The following is an 18,352-nucleotide window of genomic DNA, read 5'->3' as shown; positions in this document are numbered from 1 at the left end:
TTCAGGTCTGAGGCATTCCTACTATTATATCCAAATCACTTATTTCCATAGCTCAACTGAAAGGTTTTGAGAACTCTTTTCCATCAGCATCAAGTGCAAGAGCCAAAGATGGATTCTGCTCATAATGAGCAGGACATACACAGATTGCCTTCTCTTTGAAGTGGGGGTGCTATAAGGCAGTGCTGCTTTGCATTTGTTTCATTTCTGCAAGGCCAGCATGTCGTGAAGCCATGACTAAAGGTTACGTTGTTACACGATTAGGAACTCTGCCAGATAGAATCCTCCAGATAATCAAGCAGGTGTATCTCAAAATACTTGACCATAAACACTTTATGTGTTCAAAGAGCAGTTACATGATAGTCCAGAACAAAGAAGGAAGGACACGGAGTTTACAGTTTTTGAGAATGACATGAATTGATGTGATGAGTCTGACAAGTGATTTATATTTTTGTCACTTGGTGTAAATAATACAAGTCAGACTTATGTTAAGTTTAGATAATTCCTATACTGCAGAATCACCAGCAGAGGAGAAGAGGGAAAGCAGGGAGCTGACAGAAAGATACCATATTATAATGTGGTTCTGTTTTGCCAAATTAAAAACCAAACAGCACTACCAGGCTAAGTAGTTTGCATTTGGGAACACTGTCAAAACACGTTCAGATCCTTCCTCCATGCAAGCTGAGCCATCTCGAACATACATCTCGAAAACAATGTAAAGAAACAGCTTGACCCTCACGAGCTCTCACGACCCATCACACCTCTACTTGACTTTACATTTGAGTGCTGTCCCAAAATTACTTCCATCAACCACACACGTAGCAATACAGTTCAGAACAGCTTCCAAAGCGGCTCCGTCTTTTGCCTCTGCCCTGGCATCCAGGCCTAGGAGAGCTTTGCACTCAGACTGCTGAGCTGCTCACTCCAATACAAAGGTACAAGCTCAGCTTCAGTCTCAGGAGGGCCTGCAAATACCCTGCAGGTCCAGGGCAGGAACATGCAGAGAAAACAAAACAGAAACAGAGTAGCCCAGCTCATCTCCTTGCAAGATGAAATGTGTTTCGTGTTGTGCATTAGCCACACACAAAGAGTAATGGACGCAGCAAGGACAGGGTAGGTCAGGATACAGTTTATGCACGGGGTGGGCTGCTGCTCTGTCAGTCAGCCAAGTGTCAGTCCTGAGGGTTAACCCTGAAGCAAAGACACAACATGCTTTGTAGTCTATAGGTGGCACTTAAAGCTGTGTTTAATTTACTTGGGCAAACATTTTACAGCTCTTTGTAGGTGGGGTCTTCAAAGAGTGGAGTGGGACAGCATTTTGCAGGCTGATTACCTGAGAAGTGCACAGTTGATTAATGATCAGTTGACCTTAAGCTAAGCTTTGCCTGAACTTCCTTATCAGATTGTATATACACAGTGAACTGTGGGAAAGTCAGCCAGTGGTCTACCGCTTCCAATCATTAATTTATCAATCCCTTCCAAAAGGGTCAGCCATTAGCAACGCATGGTTTTCAAGCAGGCCATAAGCTTGCACTTGTTAAATGCAGCTCCAGAGTTTAGGCACCCCGGAGCGGATCAGGATTTACACAGCAGTGTTACTGCTGCAGACAGGAGATTGTCCCCTTCTCACCTGGATCGCTCAAGTGCCAGGTATGTCTCCCACCACAGCGTCCCACAGCCGGTGCTGTAGGTCGTTTTGGAAGGACAGACTGCCAGAGGGTGGATCCCAGCAACCCCAGGCTCCAAACCCCCTGTAATGAAGGTGGGTTTTTCAGTTTCCACCACATGAGCCAGTACAGCTGCTAGCACAATGGGGCTGCAGTCCTGAGGGGAAACAGCCTCCGGTTGTTAATGCAATAATAGCAATGACGACAATATTCTGCAGAAAAGGGGCAAAGCTTTCTAAATCTTATTAGAAACAGCAAATGCTGTTTGTCATTATACACTCGAGAGAAGATGTTGACTAATGTATAACTATCAAACGGAACTGCTGCGACTAAGGCTGTCAATAATTATGACTGCACATTAATAAGTAACCAGTCCTTCTGTCAAAAAGGTGAAGGAGTGAAGCAAAATGGTAGTTTATACTTTGAATGACACGAAATAATTAATCCTTTCCACGAAACTTTTCCAAGATAGTCACGGTTTCAGTGTTTCTTGTTCCACCTTAGTGGGGCTCACACAATTCCAGCTATTTGAAGCTGAGGGTGAAACTCCAGTAGCAGAACCCTGCCATCTTCTATCTAAGCTTTATGTTTCTCATCAAGAGCTCTGTATGGTTGGGAACTTGTGGCCACGTGGTGGACTAAGCACATGAAGAGGACATGGTGCATCCTACAGCTCTGCATTATGCTTGGAGATGTCGAAGTGCAAGGTGCTTGAGGAAAGCCACAAAGTGAACGTGACTTTCATCTCTGGAACACGTGCAGCAGCTCTTAAATACCCATCATTACGCTCCTACTGGGAACAGAAATGCTTGTGCTTATTCTTCCAAAGGGTGACAGCCCAGATGGAGGGTCACCAGGACATCCACGGTGCTGTCAATGAGAAGTTCACATCACAACACACACTGCCGTCCACAGCTTGTACTTTTCAGCCGCAGAAGAAAATTTAGAAAAAGTTTGCTTTCTAACACTAACATATCTGGTTTTATGACTGTCAGCTACCCGTAAGCCCTTGCTTCCTCCACCCCATCACCAAATAAACCAGCAGCAGAAAACGGTGGAGTTTTATTTGTTATGACTAAGCTCTAGCTGACTATCACGTAAAACGCCACAAACTTTGTCTATTCCAGATTTAATACTTCATCCAACCCACACAAAAAAGCCATGTTTCTCTGTGCCCAGAAAAAACAAGTCTGCAGCAGCTAGGGCTGCTGCATTTGGAAAGGCAGTAGATTTAAATGGAAGCAGCACACCGGAAATGTCCCAGTTTAAGGACTGAGCATCTAGTGCTTTGTGAAACTGGAGGGGGGTTGGAGGAGATTAAAGCGCATTTCCCTCTGATTGGGAGCTTGTGGGAGGTGTAAATGTGGGCAGTTGTCAGATTAATTCTTTAGATGATTACATTCTTTTTGTTTCTTTAAAGCTGTTTGTAGTTGGGTTTGATGTCTCCTATTCTGAGCAAGTGTATTGCTGCAGTTACCAAGGTGACTTTCGCTGACTTTCAAGTATTTTTTCCAGCTTCAGTTTCTACCAGCAGTCTGCTTCTGGGCGGAGGAGAGGAGGAAATTATTATTATTATTATTTTAATCTTGCAAATGCTGATTAACAGTCCATGATCTTAATCAAAGCCATATTTGACGTTGAAAGCACTGTTTTTGAAAGAAGGGTGGTCAAGCTGTTGCAAAGGGCTCTGCTGTGGACTGCATCCTCCCCAGACCTCCCTCAATAGGGAGAAAGAGCCCGAGGAGCGAAACATCCCCACGCACTGTGCTCCACGATGGAAGCAGCCACACGCTGCAACCTGTAGCCTCCCGGGGGCCCTCTCTTTGTATTAAGGATGAGAGTAGCTGCAATCTGCTTAATTTTATGCCAATTAGCAGCAGCCCTTGGGGGATCCTGGAAAACCGCCAATGCAATCACCAGGTTGCGCAAAGTTTGGATGTCCCCTCCTTGTAAGTCATGTTTATGGCAACTTCTCTCAAGCAGTCCCAATGGCAGTTATTTTATGGGATTCCAGAATAACCTGGTTGATCGGATTAAGAAAGGTTTATTTATTCTTGCATACACATCCTGCTTTATGATCGGGGTGTTTGATCTCACAGATTTGTTACTGGAGGAGGTCACAATTCCCTTCCAAGCTCCATCACCAACATGGAACACCATTTCTCTGCATTTCCAAGCCATTATCCAGGTACTGACATCACGAAGGACAGACTCTTAGAAACAGGCCACGGCAGTGCCTCTGTGAGGGTGGGTGCCCACCACATCGCTAACCTGACTTACATCACTGATGCCTGCTTCCTGGTACAAGCGTCAGTGCCATGACTTAGCAGATGCAGACAATTAGAGCAGGCTTACACAGCTGGGAGAAAAAGGCTGCCCCACTTCTTTTTCCTTTTTCTTCCCAGCTGGGGCTATTTCAAAATTCGTCACTCTCTAATGAAGATACGGTCAAAGATCACTTAAGTGCCAGCAGTCTTCCAGTGTCTTTCCCACAGTTTCCCCTGAAGGACAAACCAGCAGTTGTGGGAAAGAGCCCAGAGCATCTTGGCACTCAGCATTACAGGACACGTCATGGAGGCACAGAGGCAAGTGCAGAACCAGTGAGGAGGCTGCTGCATGGATCCTGCTGTGGTCATGCTGAGACGAGGCTTGCTCAAGTGTTCCAACCTGGAGGCTCATCATCCTGGTTCAACCAGATGGTAAAGAGGTTCTGTGTGCATTTCCTGATGCAGAAAGGCTCCAAGGACAATGCCAGCAGCAACAATCTTCTTGCCCTTTTGGAAAGCTGCATAGTTACTACTGTCAGTGATTGCAGGGCCCAGGCTGTTGCAAACCTACAGCTGAACTACAACTGAGGGATTTAGGCTGTGCCACCAGCACTCTGAAGACCCAAACCACCCTTTTATGCAGCACATTCCCCATCTGTAAAACTGAGACGTTTTTCCATGTAGGAGTGTTGCAAGGATTAAGTCAATGTTTGCAGAGCACTTTTTGATTCTCATCTGAGGAAAACTATGCAGAAATGCAAATTATTAGCACGGTAACCACTCTGCACTTCTCCTGACACTGGTTTTCCAGACATTTGCTTTTCTAGTTCACAGGCTTGTCACCCAGCACTCAGGCTCACACTGAGAGACACTCCCTAAAGCATACTGCCTCCCCCATTCAGCATTCCTTACTCAAGCAAGACACCACTGAATGTGTCCCGATGAGGGAGCATGCCTAAATAAGCAGGCCTGGGTTGGAAACTTACTGCTTAGTGGTTGCAGAATCAGAAAGTCTAGCCAAAACGAGACATTTTCAGAGAATGCTGAAATGCTCTCCTTTATGTAAAACTTTGCCTCCAAGAACTGAAGACAGGAAACCAGCTACACAGACAACAGCTCCCCTCTGCCCAAGGAAAGCAGCAAGTAAAATCTAGTGCAACTGGGCAAAGCAAAGTGCACACTCTCCTCAAAGAAAATCCTACATCTTGATACTACTCTAAGAACTTCCTCAGAAATGTTACTCAAATGGAGCCTTTTGATTTGCATTAACCCCATGCTACACACAGCACTTAACAAAAGCAGTTATCAGGGTGCCCTATTTACCAATCAAGTGGACTACATAGAGAGAGGACTCCAGTCCTGCAAGCTTGCACTGTCATTCACATGCTCCAAACCTGATCCTAAATCACAGCAAGGAACTGAAATCACCAGGAGTGATTTCACACTCTTCCCATAAAGGACACTGACACAACTTCCCATAAAGGAAGGGCAACAACCTGGGATGCTTGGGGTGCCCTGCATCAGAAGGTCAAGGCCAGGACAGCCCTGCCAGCCCCACCCGCCAGAGGCTTGTTCCCTGCTCCATTTGCCAGGAGCCTGTCTTCATTTCCCTACACAGCTGGAAATTGTTCAGGGCTGGATGGAATTAGCACATGGGCATAGAGCTACCATATGTTCAGGGATCCCTAGACTCTGCCTGTTTTTCTGCTTGGAAATCGAATGCAGGTGGGATTTGAGGTCTTTGGGGCATCTGCTGTGGGCTCCTGGACAAATGACCACTGTGCACAAGTGGGCAAGGAACCGTGCCACTCCCTGGGAAATAAATCCCAGCCAGAAATATGGGAACCATGCACAAGTTGAACCATGCTGCTTTATCCTTCTTGAGAAGAGGGAGGGTGATAAACAGCAGATAGATTTTGGTTCAGCCTTGCGTTTTGTCCAAGTAACACAGCCCTGGGGACCTTTTTCTGCTATCAAACCTCACCTTGAGACACTAGAGATGTGCGTGGGCATTACTTGAAACCTAGAACAATGAAGTGTAGCAATTACTGATAATTTTAGCTCCAGCTACTGCAGTAATGCTGTTTGCTAGCTCTGGGTTTCTATTCCAGCCTCAGCTAAGGAGCAGTATGACTGAATCAGCCAAGGGGCAGAAAAGCATCACTTCCAGCAGTGCTGCATGATCAAGGGGACCCTTGAGGGGTGAAAAAAGTCAAGAACACCCCCATCCCCACCCTGGCTCTCACTGCAACTGTGGCAAATTAGCTCCTCTGTCCTCATCTATGAAGTGGGGCTGCTACTTACCCACCTCACAGGACAGCACAAACAAAGACAGCTCCAGAGTTCACAACATCAAGAAATTAAACAGCAAAATAAGCGAGACTCAACAAGTGTCACTGATCTCCGACATCTGGAGCCTCCAGCCCACAGAGGCCATAGCAGCAGCAGCATTTAGTCTGACATCTAAATGGAACTGCTCAGCATCCAATCACAGGGAATCCGCAGTTAAGGAGATGGGGAGCCTGGCCCTTCTGTGTGCCTGAGCAGCACCTACCAAGCCAATGGGTCCTAAGAAATAAATTATGTTTCTACTGTAGGGTATATTTGTATTCATACACGCCTCATTTTTCCACGGTGTAGTCAAGAGTATTATGTTACCTATGGTCAAAATGATTAGACGTGTTTCCAAAGATTAATTTAGTTTTTGTTGGTTTTTTTTTTTTCCTTAAATGCATACAAACTGATTTAATGGCTGCTTATGAACTGAGCTAACAGTCATTTTGAGAAACAGATGTCTGACGCAGTTTTGAGCATTAAGAGTGCCTTTATTCATATCCATAGCAGAAAAATGGCTACACAGTCTACAGTAATAACACTAATGAATCAAAGTACTACAGCTACCCAAAAGGGTTTTGACAGAAACCAGCTTTTTTTCCTCAAAGGAACTTTTTTTAGGACTCTGGGACAGTGAACAACTGGTAATATGCATGCTTAACATGTAAGTACGTGCTTTGCTGGAGCCAGAACACTGAATCGAGCCCTATCTGCTACCAAACAACGTGAGGATTTTGCACAAGCACTGAAAACTGTAACAACACAGTGTTGGGGAAATGCATATGGATCTGGATCCCAACATTTCATAGAAATAAATGTTCAAAAATGTGAGTGTTCTGATGCACTTAATGACGCTGAATGTGGAATACATTGTCTATTCTAAACCCTGACAGATTATTGTGTGTGGGTGGTAGGGGCCAGAGAAAAGAAAGAGGAGATTGCTACTAGGAAAGCAGTCAGTGGCTGCAAATCTATGATAAATAAACAGCGAATTCCTCTTCTGCACAAAGCCATTAAAGTCTATGTCAGCCTTTAACATCCTAATGTCAGCTGAGTGCAAATTTGATGGCCAGGGCTCTGCAGTGCTCCCTATGGAAAGCAGATTTGGAACACTTTGCCGTGCCCCAGTAGAGTGTTTCTGTCAAGTTCCTGAGGAGCCCCTAACGCACCAGTTATTCACAGGACCCTTGCAACGAACCATGGCTTTGATATTTTATGGTCTGGTGTGTACAGTGGAGGATATGATTACACACAAGCCTGGTTCTCATCAGCCAGCACCTCGTAATTGTTAACATATTTATCCTGGTGGTGCCTCAAGAAGATGACATTGTTATTGGTCTCATTTTATAGATTTAGAATTGAAGCTCAATAGCTGGATGACTTGTGAAGGGCAGAACTGAAGGCCAGCCCAAACAGGCCCAAAGCAAGGTACCTTGTGCAGACTCTTGTATAAGAAGGACTAGATCTGCGGGCAGTTGTCCACATCAGGTGCCCGTAGGTCTTATGAAATTATCTACATTGTGTTGTGCATCTTTCATGTCTCAGCCTTTGCTACTGCAGGTACCTACAGGGAATGTGGATGCAGATATACTATTACATGCAAAAACTGAATTCCTGTGCTACGTCTCTCTACAGCAGTAGGAACTGAGAGATTTTGGACCATGCCCATGTACTAAGAGGCAGGTTGTCCAACCTTGCTCAAATGCTTAAGACGTGCTGAGAGAGAAAAGAAGAATTAAGAAAGGCTCACATTTAGTAAAAGCTTCCTGTGCTACTGCAGCTGTACCATACTGTCAATGCATCAAACAATTACATGAACTGGAAAGGAAGAAACACTGCACAAGTTGAAAAGGCTCCTTTCCAAACTCCTCTCAAAGCAGTGGGTAAGAATGGAGGAAGGAAATATGAAGACACACAGCTCTTTAAATTGAGGAGATTTCCTCCATCACTCAGATGATAACTATCACCAGTGACACTGGCAAAACACACAGTAGTCTGATAGCTCTTTTTTGTTAACTGCATTGCTATTATGAGGAAACAGGCTAGCTATCAGCTTCTTCAGCAGTAGCCACAGACCTCAGAGTAATGCACTGATCTTTTAGGAAACAAACACAGGGAACCAGCCTCTCCTACTGTTTGGGCTTCAGGGAAGGTGTGCGTGTAGCTGTGTGCTACAACGTAAGACAACTTTGCTACAAAGGTTACTACTAAGGATATGAAGCTCTGAATTTGACCAGCCTTCCTCTCTGTCTCTGCGCAGTCGAAAACTCAGTGTGCTCCACCTTAACATTTCAGCACTCTGCCTTGAGTGTATCTGTGCTTATCATACCTTGGATAACGTACAGCCTTCTTATCTAAGCAATGACTGCCAGCCAGCATTGCAACTTACCCATCAGCTGCCACTCTGACCTGGTGAGCACCCAAGTGTTTCTGGTCTCCCCCAGCCACTGCAAACCTGGGAATGCCGAGCCCAGCATCTGTGAGAAATCCTGCACAGTACTTTTCAGCCTTCTAAGGCTGGCTGTGATGCTTCCAAATCAGATGGCGTCATTTTATTTCTTCAGCAGGGCCAATGGGACCAACCAATGGTCTAATGGGACCAACCCTCACACAAGGCCAAATACTCAGAATCTGAGTCAGGTCAGGATCTGGCTCCATATAATTACTATGTATAAAAAATAAGGTTATTCCTAAAGCAGTAATAAAGCCACCTGAGATTTTGCTTGTTTATTATTATTTTTTTTTATAAGCACCAATATATCATCTCACTTATTAGTACACAGCATCAGCAGTTAACTTAATGCTTCCCCCAGAGTACTAGGCAAATCAGAAATACTCATACACAAACTAAATCAGACGTCACCCAGAAAATGAAACAAGAAAGGACATCAGGGTTCTATTCAAGGAATATTTTGAATTAGGAATGAAAACAGAATTGAAATAGAGCAGGGTGCTGCCTAGCACTATAGTAAAGAACTGGTATCATTACTATCTTTACTCTTGGAACACAGTGCTCGTAGGAGACTAGGAAACCAAAGGAAATACCAAAATGAGAGAGTGCAAAGATGCATGCCTTTCTTCACCACTTAGATGAAAAAGCTACAATTGATGGAAAAGATTTAATTAGTAACTGAAATAAGCCTAAGATTGAAAGAAAGAAATCCGTAAGACTGAAATGCAGATACTGCAGATGGCTTGAAACCACAGGTAACTTCCTATAGGCTTACTGAAGCCAAAATTTACAAATGAGGACAGATCTACAGGCCCACCTTGTCCTACTTTACTCACCTGTTAGTCTACAGACTGTACGACACCAGGGTAACACTGGCATTGATTAATGCCAGCAGGTGCTTTCTCAGGCAAGATCAAAGATGATTTTAGAAAAAAATCAACATTTTAACCAAAAGGTTCCTAATCATGAACTTTGACACAAAATGCGCATGCAGAAACATCAGCAAATGCTCACCTGTGCCATCTAGCTCTTTGGATACCACAACACTGTATGACAAATTTTACAGGGCTCAGTCCAGCCTGATTACAAACACTGTACCCCATGAGCAACAAATCCTAAAGGACACTGTCTGTCACCCCGTGTTAGCAAGTTTGTGCAAAATTCCTCTCAAAATCTGCCCTCCTGTGCAGTAGCCTATTAACCCAACTTGAGCAACTCCTCCTCCTCTGTCTTTGGGCTTTGTAAGCATTTGCTATTAGCTTTCCCTTCTTGCCAAGCCTTTTCCTCAGCCAGCTTTAACTTAGTTTTCCACTCTGTGCTCTTATACCCTCCCATCACTGAAGAATGCACTTACGGTGCTCGGTCATGGTTCAACCCATTCTGTCTTTGTGCATTTATTGGAGGTAGAACAGGTTTGCTGTTAATCTCCAGCCCTCTTCGCAAAGTCTCCCTGATTTGCTCTGTATCTGCAAAGAGAATTTTTTTAACATGACTCAGAATCCCCAGAAACATCACAAACACAAGGAGACAACAGCTTTTCTTAAAAGGCCTGTTTCTATGGTATGTTTCATCTAAATCCTTCAGGAAGAAATAAAGGGACACTAAGGGTGAATTCGTAACAACACTTCCTGCACCATAAGAGTTAACCACTTAACAAAGTAAGCTTGAATTCCCTGGGCTATAATGTTATGTCAGGCAAGAACTGGAACCGTTGGTACTATGCCCCCAATGTAGAAATTCTGAGTAGATTTGTGTGCTTTCATAAAGGATGTGTTTGCTCTTCCTGCGGCTCTTGCAGAACCTCCTGACACATCCAGCCTTCGTGCTGGAAGTCACTTTTCCCATTAGGCATAATGGGAGCTTATTCCTTTACCAAACAAGTGCAAGGAGGTCCTGGAGTTTCTGCAATTGGCTTTGAAAATCTGTTATTAATTAACTACCAAATTCATAAACAGAAAAACCTTTTAGCGAATAAACTTCATCCTCAAGCTCATATCTGAAAATAAACTGCAAATTACACAGCTCAGATGCACCGTTCTTAATCTTCATTTTCCTACAACATCAAGTGGCCAAATATTTTAAGGGGATGCTTTCTTAATTTGCTTAGAAGTTTCCTTTTTTTTTTTTTTTTTTTTTTTAAATGAGTGACTAGAGAAGAAGATATTAAAATGATTTCAAAATCTCTCGAAGGACACAGCATGCAAATATCACCATTTATATCTGCCTTGGACTTTTCATTTGCAGGGCTGAGGGGTAATAGAGTCTAGTCTTTTTAGATCCAGTGTGGTTCAAAATATTTCCACAGAGGCCAGGCAGAACCCTATGTACGTATACATTTGCTTTTATTTTTTTTTTAAATCACAGACTTAAAACAAATATGATATAAATTCCCATGGAAAACATCATTCCTTCCAAGAAATCTCAGACAGTCACATTTCATTACTTCACCCGTTTGAAAGTTAGTGTGGATACTTTCAAGCACGCTTAATGTTCACGACATCTGTACCCTAACGTGGCATCTCACTGCAAAGGGGAACTCCACCACATTCAATTTCTTCCTCCCAGAGTTCCATATCTGCAAGAATCACTCGAGTTCAGCTACACCAACATGCAATGTCAGTTCAGTGCACCACCCAAGAAGTGGCAGTGTTAAAAAGGAAACACAACCTAGGAAAACGCAATTGCATCACCTTGCAGGTGTTTACAGTCCTGGTTTCACCCAGTGCTCAGTTTAACTTTGCAGATTTAGATGAGAAACAGCCTAAAACCTGAAAGATATATTTAGAAAAAAACAAAGATCTCCTTCTCTGCCCTTCTTAAAGAAGCCACTCCAAAATTTCATTTTCTTCTGAGGCATATCATGCCTTCTAGCATGCGTGCTGTTTCCAAGGAACCCCGTGGCACTGCCCACACTCACCAGTGCCCAAAGGGCCAAGGCAGTGCCACAGCACAGGACCTCTTACCTTTCCCAGAGAGCCGCCGCGGCTGGGTTCCGATGCAAATGCTCCTGCTGTCTTCATCATCCTCAGGGGGCCGGCTGAGATCGTCCCAGGCACATTTGGCACTCACTCCACTTAGGTTTGAGCCATCTGTCTCAATCCCTTTGTCGACTCTCTCCTGCTTGAAAAGATCCAAAACCCCACAACTTTTTTGGACGTGGCTTGACCCTGAGCTGAAACCCAGCCTTCCATCCACATTTTGATGTACCAGCTAAGTGTGCCTGCACGAGTCAAATCAGAAGCTGATCTGAACAGGAACAAACCAGGACAGGCTGGAATGAGCTTCTGTTCTTTCCTCACTGCTTCACTGCTTGGTGCTCACAGGCACAAGACAGAGGTGGAAATGAGAAACCTGAGGTATACAGGGTTGTTTCCTTCAATGTTAACTCCAGTTTACAACAACTCCAAGCTCTTACGTACTCCTACATGCAGCACAACTTGGCAGTCTACTTATCATATGCCATCAATAACAAACTCCTGAATAACTGTAACAAAGATCCCTTTCCAAGTCCCCAATGAAAAGTGCACAGAGTGATTTCTCAATCACAGAAGATCATCATTTGCAGACTGCTCATACAACCACTGCTTTTTAATGTGCTGGAACATTCAGCTGAGGACAAATTGGTAAGGAGACATTGGCCTGTATGCAAGTGTCAGAAGTCTTGGCAAAATACTTTCCAAGCACGTAACCACTGTTTGGTGTCTCACACCAACAACAAGCAACTGGATGTTCTTAGACACCACACTTTTTTTTTTTTTTTCCTCCAAGGACACCCACATCTGCTGCCAGCAAGACTGCACTCCAAGTTTCAGCCAGAGGACACCTACCTGCGAATGGCAACTGCTGTTACTTTGATTTTCCACCTATTTCCCACAAGGGGGTAATGTTGAGCTGAACAAACTTAGGGCTGCTCAGAACACTAGTACCCTAACCCCAACCCGCTCCACTGGCACTGAACAAATCAGGCTCCTCTTTGAAGTTTGCAGGGATGTCGCTCCTAGTTCCATTCTGATCTCCATTTCACTACACATTTGGGTCAACTCCAAACACGCGCTAAGTCCCACTGCTTGCAGGACTGAAACTCTTTAGATTTGAGGGCAGAGCAGAGCTGTGTCACACAACAGGAGCAGATCATTATTCCTGGCCTCTGCTATGACCTTGCCACTGGAGTCAAGAGACCATGGGAGCATTCAGTGCTTTGCAAAATCTGTTCCCCAAGAAGCAGCTTCCATACTAAAACCCACATACACTCCTCCCCTTGCCCAGCTCTATCTGCTGTACTCTATAAAGAGCTTTACTTGTTCTTGTGACCATTCAAGAGAGGATTTGAGAAGCTCAAAGATAAGCATAGTGCTTGGGGGTGTGGTTGTGTTGCAGCTTAAAATGATGGAATCCACCTAGCTGCTGTCCCACCCTCCTCCACGTCCCCCTGCCGCTTCCTGTCTGACAAGTGTGACTTCTTTAAAACTTGGTCACCTTCCTACACTGGCTCTCTGGCCCCAAAAGGGAGGCAGAAACTTGCAGCTCGGGATAAGACCACAGCTGTCCTGGCTTAGATTTAAGCATTCAAGAGACTGCCTCCTTCTGCTTCTCTCCCCCAGAGAAGACTACTGCCTGGGACCTTCCTCTGGCATCACAGGAAAGCAGCTTCCTCGAAAAAGTAATAGGAAAATCTGACAAATAATGCATCTGCTGGGATTTTCTTTTGTTATATCCCAAACACAGAAATAGAAGTTGTGAAAAACAAATACATCTGATGCTACATATGCTAACGAAGCTTTAAGTGAGATTTACCATGTGACTCTTTAGGGAGCTCTGTGACGACCCAAAGCAGTCAGCATGGGGAGGTTCAGCTTGTCAGCACAGTTGTTTTTCATTCCACTCATTGAGAAAGCATGGGAGAGCCACCAACTGGCCCCGAGCAGGGAGAGAAAGGGCCCTGAGGACTGCAGCCGGATGGAGAATCCATGGGACGTGCTGCTTCATCCCCACAGCTGGAGGCCCCACTCCAGGCACAGAGCCTTGAGGAGGGGAGAGGGGTGCAGCCCTTTGTCTGCGTCTCAGCTGGCTCCCAGAGCACTTCCTCAGGGAAAGAAGAGCTGCTCTATTGGCATCCCTAGGAGATCAAAGGGATCTGATGGAAACAAGCTGGCCTAAGGTAGCCTGATTTGCATGCTTGTGTTTGCAAACATAGATGTCCAAGGGAGGAAAAAAAAAAAAACAACAAAAAACAACCAAGAAAAACCAACCAATGTTCAGTTGGTTTTAGTAACTTCACCCCATCCTTAGCCAGTAAAGCTGTGCATGGGTGAGGGGCTGCTCCTCCTCCCAAGAAAAGGCAGCAAAGCAGAGCAGGAGGAGCCTAGGGCAAAGGAGGTTCAGCTTTTTCCTTCCTCAAAGAAAGGATGTTTCTGTCCCATTTTCCTCTCAGCATGTGGGAGGGATGCTCTGAGGCTCTTCTAAGTCATTGATCCTTTTCTAAATGAGCCAGAGCACTGCAGTGTGACCCACAGAGCAGCAACCGCAACTCAGGAAATTCAAATCAGCTTTATTCTCTTCTGAGATATCTGCTAAGACAGCACATCAGCACGGAGCTGGGGACCAACGGGGATGGTGTGACAGTGCTGCCAGGGAAATGCAAGCGGCCTACAGGAAAGCCTGACTACACAGAGAACAGCCAGTGCTGCCACAGTGTTAATTGCTGACATCCTGGGATGACATCTTAGTTGGGATCCTTTCTCAGCAACTTCGAACAGAAAGTACAGCTTCTGTTGCCAGGGCTGGGGTTAGGCCTCAGCAGTTCCTACAAGAGACAATGCAGCCTCAAAACAATCTCTACCCACTCCCTGGGCTGCCAATGTGCTTGCCTGTTCCAAGCAGTCCAACCATTCTCTCTCCCCTTTCACATCCCTATCTCCCCCACCACCATTGAAAGTGCCAGGTGAATGAAAAACATGTTATTCTTTGCCCACTAATGCAGAGCAGGAGATGCACGGTGAGGGCTGACTGCAGCCCTATGCAGCCCTATGCAGGTTTTAGGCTTCTTCAAGAGCCTAGCAGAAAGGAGAAGCGCACACACCTGCACATATTGATCGTTGGAGGGGCAAGAGAGAACAGAAAACAGGAATGTTTTAGCGTGAGGAAGTCCGGAAAGACCACAGACACAGCAGCCGCTGGTGGCAGGACACACTGTGAGGCAGAAGCACTCTCCATGTGCCTTAACTTGTCTTGGCTGACTCACATTCCAGTAATCTGAGCTACTTCTCATTTACAGTAAATTGAAGAAACCCCTGTTATCGTCAGGAATCACCAGCGTTGTGGAGAACAGACAACACCCTCCAGGAGGGGAGAGGACACACAGGCAAAATTGTGAAAAGCCCAAAAACTTTATAGGACTTGCAGTTGTGTTCACTCCCACGCTGTGGGACGTTTATGGAACACTTTTTTCTCTCGGATTGGGGTTGTTATTTTAGACGAACAAATCCTTAGGAACAGTAAAAGTAGAATTTGGTTTCCTTCCTAAGCTTTCAAAATAAAAGATGCTGTGAGGCAATGGAAGGTAATCAGATACAGACATGCAGACCAGAAGCAAACACAACAGTACAAAACGCACACACATGCACATGCCCTACCAGGCTAAGCCATAAGTTCTCAGTTAAAGGAACACTCAGCAATTCGTTGAAACAGGATCAGAACCACACTGGATTTGCCCAGGAATCCCATACTGCAGTATCACATCTCTGCTGAAGGGATGCAGAACTGCCTCCCAGACATACGAATGGAGGTAGGCCACGGGACAGTAACCCCACTAGAAAGGTCTTATCCCAATCTTTTAACTTCAGAAATTAAACTGAGATCTGATGGAGAGGGTTTAATATATCCTCCTGCACGTATTACTAACAGCAGCAAGAAATACTTGCAGCTTGCCATTATTTCTCAGATCATACTATTTGGCCTCACGTGACATCCTACAGGAATGACCTACACTGTCACATTGGCTATGGGAAAAAAAATACTTAACTGATTTAAATTTTTCTGCATGTTATTTCTCCTTGTCCTTACATATAAAGCAAAGGAAGATCCAGATCTGTCATCTCTAAATCAGGTACTTTACATATTCTTTATAGCTTAAAACACACAGTCCAAATCTTACCAATTTGTCTTGTATATGACACTGTTTTCCAGTTGTACCTTCTCTAAGTGTTTTCCTAGAGCTGCCATACAGCTGAGGTGGGACATGTGCACTCTCAAAGTACTTCTGAGAGGGCAAAGGGAGTCTCTAGGACTGCTCTGAGATTACTACAGAAATTGAGATGTTCACAGAACTTTTTCAGGAAAAAAAAAAAAAAAGCAGAACCATTTTGTACCACTAAGCCAAGCCAGTCCCTTTTGGCTACTACAAAAGACATGATGTTTTATTAACTAAAGACATACTTGCAGATGTGGGTCAATTTCAAATATTGTTTCTCCTCTTCGCATGTCTGTGATCAGCCAGGGGCCTCCAGCTCTACAAAGAAAGAAAGGTAATGAACCACACAAGGACCTGTGCTAATAATGAAAACCCTCAGTGACCTGTTACCTGCCTAGCATTTGGCAAATCTTGCAATGCAGTTGAGTCGGACATAGGCTGCCCCTTGTGTAGATGCACTTACTCACACAAGACTGAACTGTGTTTTATAGGTAACTGAAATGGGACTGAGAAGTCTGGTGCAGCCTAAGTACATGAAAGATGAGCATGGCATAGGGTCAAGAGTTACACCTCTATTATGTATTTAAAGATGCAACGGGATCCCAATGGAACTTCATTTTCTTTTTAAGAGATGAGCAATCATGTTCAGTACCATACAAAGCTTCTTGCTTGCTCTGATGAATATCTCACAACAGACATTTTGTCTGAATGCTCGGATGTTTCAGGGAAATCTTTGTTTTTCGCTAGCAATGAAAGTTGGAAGAGTCAAGATGTTTCCCAACAAAGGTGATAGAAGACAGATTACTGTGAAGATGAACTACTCAGTGACTTTACTTTGGGTCACAGCACACACAGTCTGTAGAAATCAGCCTCAGATTGCACTTCTCGCTTGAAGTCTTTTGAAATCACCATAGAAATTTCCTTTTTTTTCATGAGACACTTTGTTACTGCAGTTAAAAGCCCCCTCCTCTGGCCCTGTCTGTGTTACAGTCTCCAAAAGCACTTGCAGTCAGACCAATAAAAGTTAATGTTTTATAGGTTTTTCAGATGCATCAGTATCTACTCTTTTTCACATCACTTTCGAAGCTGTTAACTGCAGAAGTGCCATCTGTTTCAGTTCCTCCCTGGGATGCAAGTCTTTCACCCTGACTCCATATGAGCAGCTTTCAGCTTTGTCTTTGAACCTGGCACATCTCTGGATTTCATTTTATCCTTGGAAAGGTGCTTACAGTACAGCTCAAAAGCAAAAAAAAAAAAAACAATATGAGAACAGACTGGGGAGAAGGGTGCTATGTCTATATTGACATAGGAGTTAAGGGACCTATGGACTGTTCATTGCTTCAGGGCCCCAGAAACAAAGTTTGCAGCTGGACAAATTCACTTGAGTGTTTACACAAATCACATGCATTTATACCTAAATGGGAGAGTTCAAGTTTAAGAAATCCAGCAGCAAAGGCTGGACTCCTCCAAATCACCAATTACAACCCCTTGTGGCAGCCCACTGAGACTACAGATATACAAAATTCATTTTCTCTAAAATCTTCTGAGGTACTATCACAGTGCAATAACCTCCTCAAAATACACTGAAAAACATTTAACCCACACATTTGCAAGTCAAAAAAGTTTGTCTGCAACCTGACAGCAAATAAAGTATCAACATACGTTTAAAATTTAAAAATCCATCTCCTCCTTAACATAATGCTATCTTTGTTTTGCAAGGGGAGATAGTGAAGTTCATTCTGTTATGTCAAATACTCCTCCTTCTGCAAATTGGTCTGACAAGTGGGGCCTCTTGGAGATTGATTTCCTTACTTTCAGACAGCACCCAAGCTTTCCTAGGCATGGTAAAGCAGATCCTCACTTTCCTCTCTTTAGAACTATGGAGAGGTCACCAGTCAGAGCAGCCCTGACTCTTTCAGGGAGAACCAATGAGAACATGCTGCAGGCATAAGAGGAAGGAAATTAAGCTTTCAAGAGCTCATTCATTTCCACCCTGAACACGTGGACTTACACATGCATTAATTTGCCATCTAAACGTCTGTGCGTGAGAACAGATTTGCAATGAATTCCCATCTCTGGCTACAGCAAAGGCTCCATCAACAAGTTAAAGATTGTTAATAAAAACAAACAACTGAATTGTTCTCTGTCAAAATACTCCTCTGACTGGAGCTATATGAGCACTTACACTGGGACAGTCCGAAGCAGCTCCAAGATCCCTTGCCCGTTCCATTGCTGAGCTGCATGCAGTTCCTCAGTGCAAACCCCAACAATCTGAAATAAATAAAAACAGAGATACTAAACTGGATGGAAACTGTGAGAACTGTAGGGAACATGGGCCACATGCGGCTGGATCAAACTGTAGATACAGAGAAGCATCATCCCTTTCAACTAAGTAGATAAGTGAGGACAAATGGAGCCTAAAACAACAGGGAGATTCTGCCCTCTC

At 44.3% G+C, this 18,352-nt stretch overlaps 1 protein-coding gene across 2 annotated transcripts in view; it reads right to left on the bottom strand.

The window, feature by feature from the left end:
* Window positions 1–18,352, bottom strand: part of SUFU (SUFU negative regulator of hedgehog signaling) — an 86,479-nt gene that overhangs the window by 23,178 nt on the left and 44,949 nt on the right. Inside the window, exons 5-8 of one of the 2 annotated variants that reach the window (XM_048946627.1) lie at window positions 18,092–18,177; window positions 16,152–16,224; window positions 11,681–11,837; window positions 10,072–10,183 (exon numbers count right to left, since the gene is read on the bottom strand). In XM_048946627.1, the coding sequence (XP_048802584.1) occupies window positions 10,072–10,183; window positions 11,681–11,837; window positions 16,152–16,224; window positions 18,092–18,177 (428 nt within the window). The remainder of the gene's footprint in view (window positions 1–10,071; window positions 10,184–11,680; window positions 11,838–16,151; window positions 16,225–18,091; window positions 18,178–18,352) is intronic. The other variant, XM_048946628.1, reaches the window with a different exon arrangement.

The sequence above is a fragment of the Lagopus muta genome, chromosome 5 (assembly GCF_023343835.1).
Source record: "Lagopus muta isolate bLagMut1 chromosome 5, bLagMut1 primary, whole genome shotgun sequence".
NCBI lineage: Eukaryota > Metazoa > Chordata > Aves > Galliformes > Phasianidae > Lagopus > Lagopus muta.
Note: the sequence above shows the minus strand (reverse complement) of the source record. Positions and strands in the feature narration are given on the sequence as shown.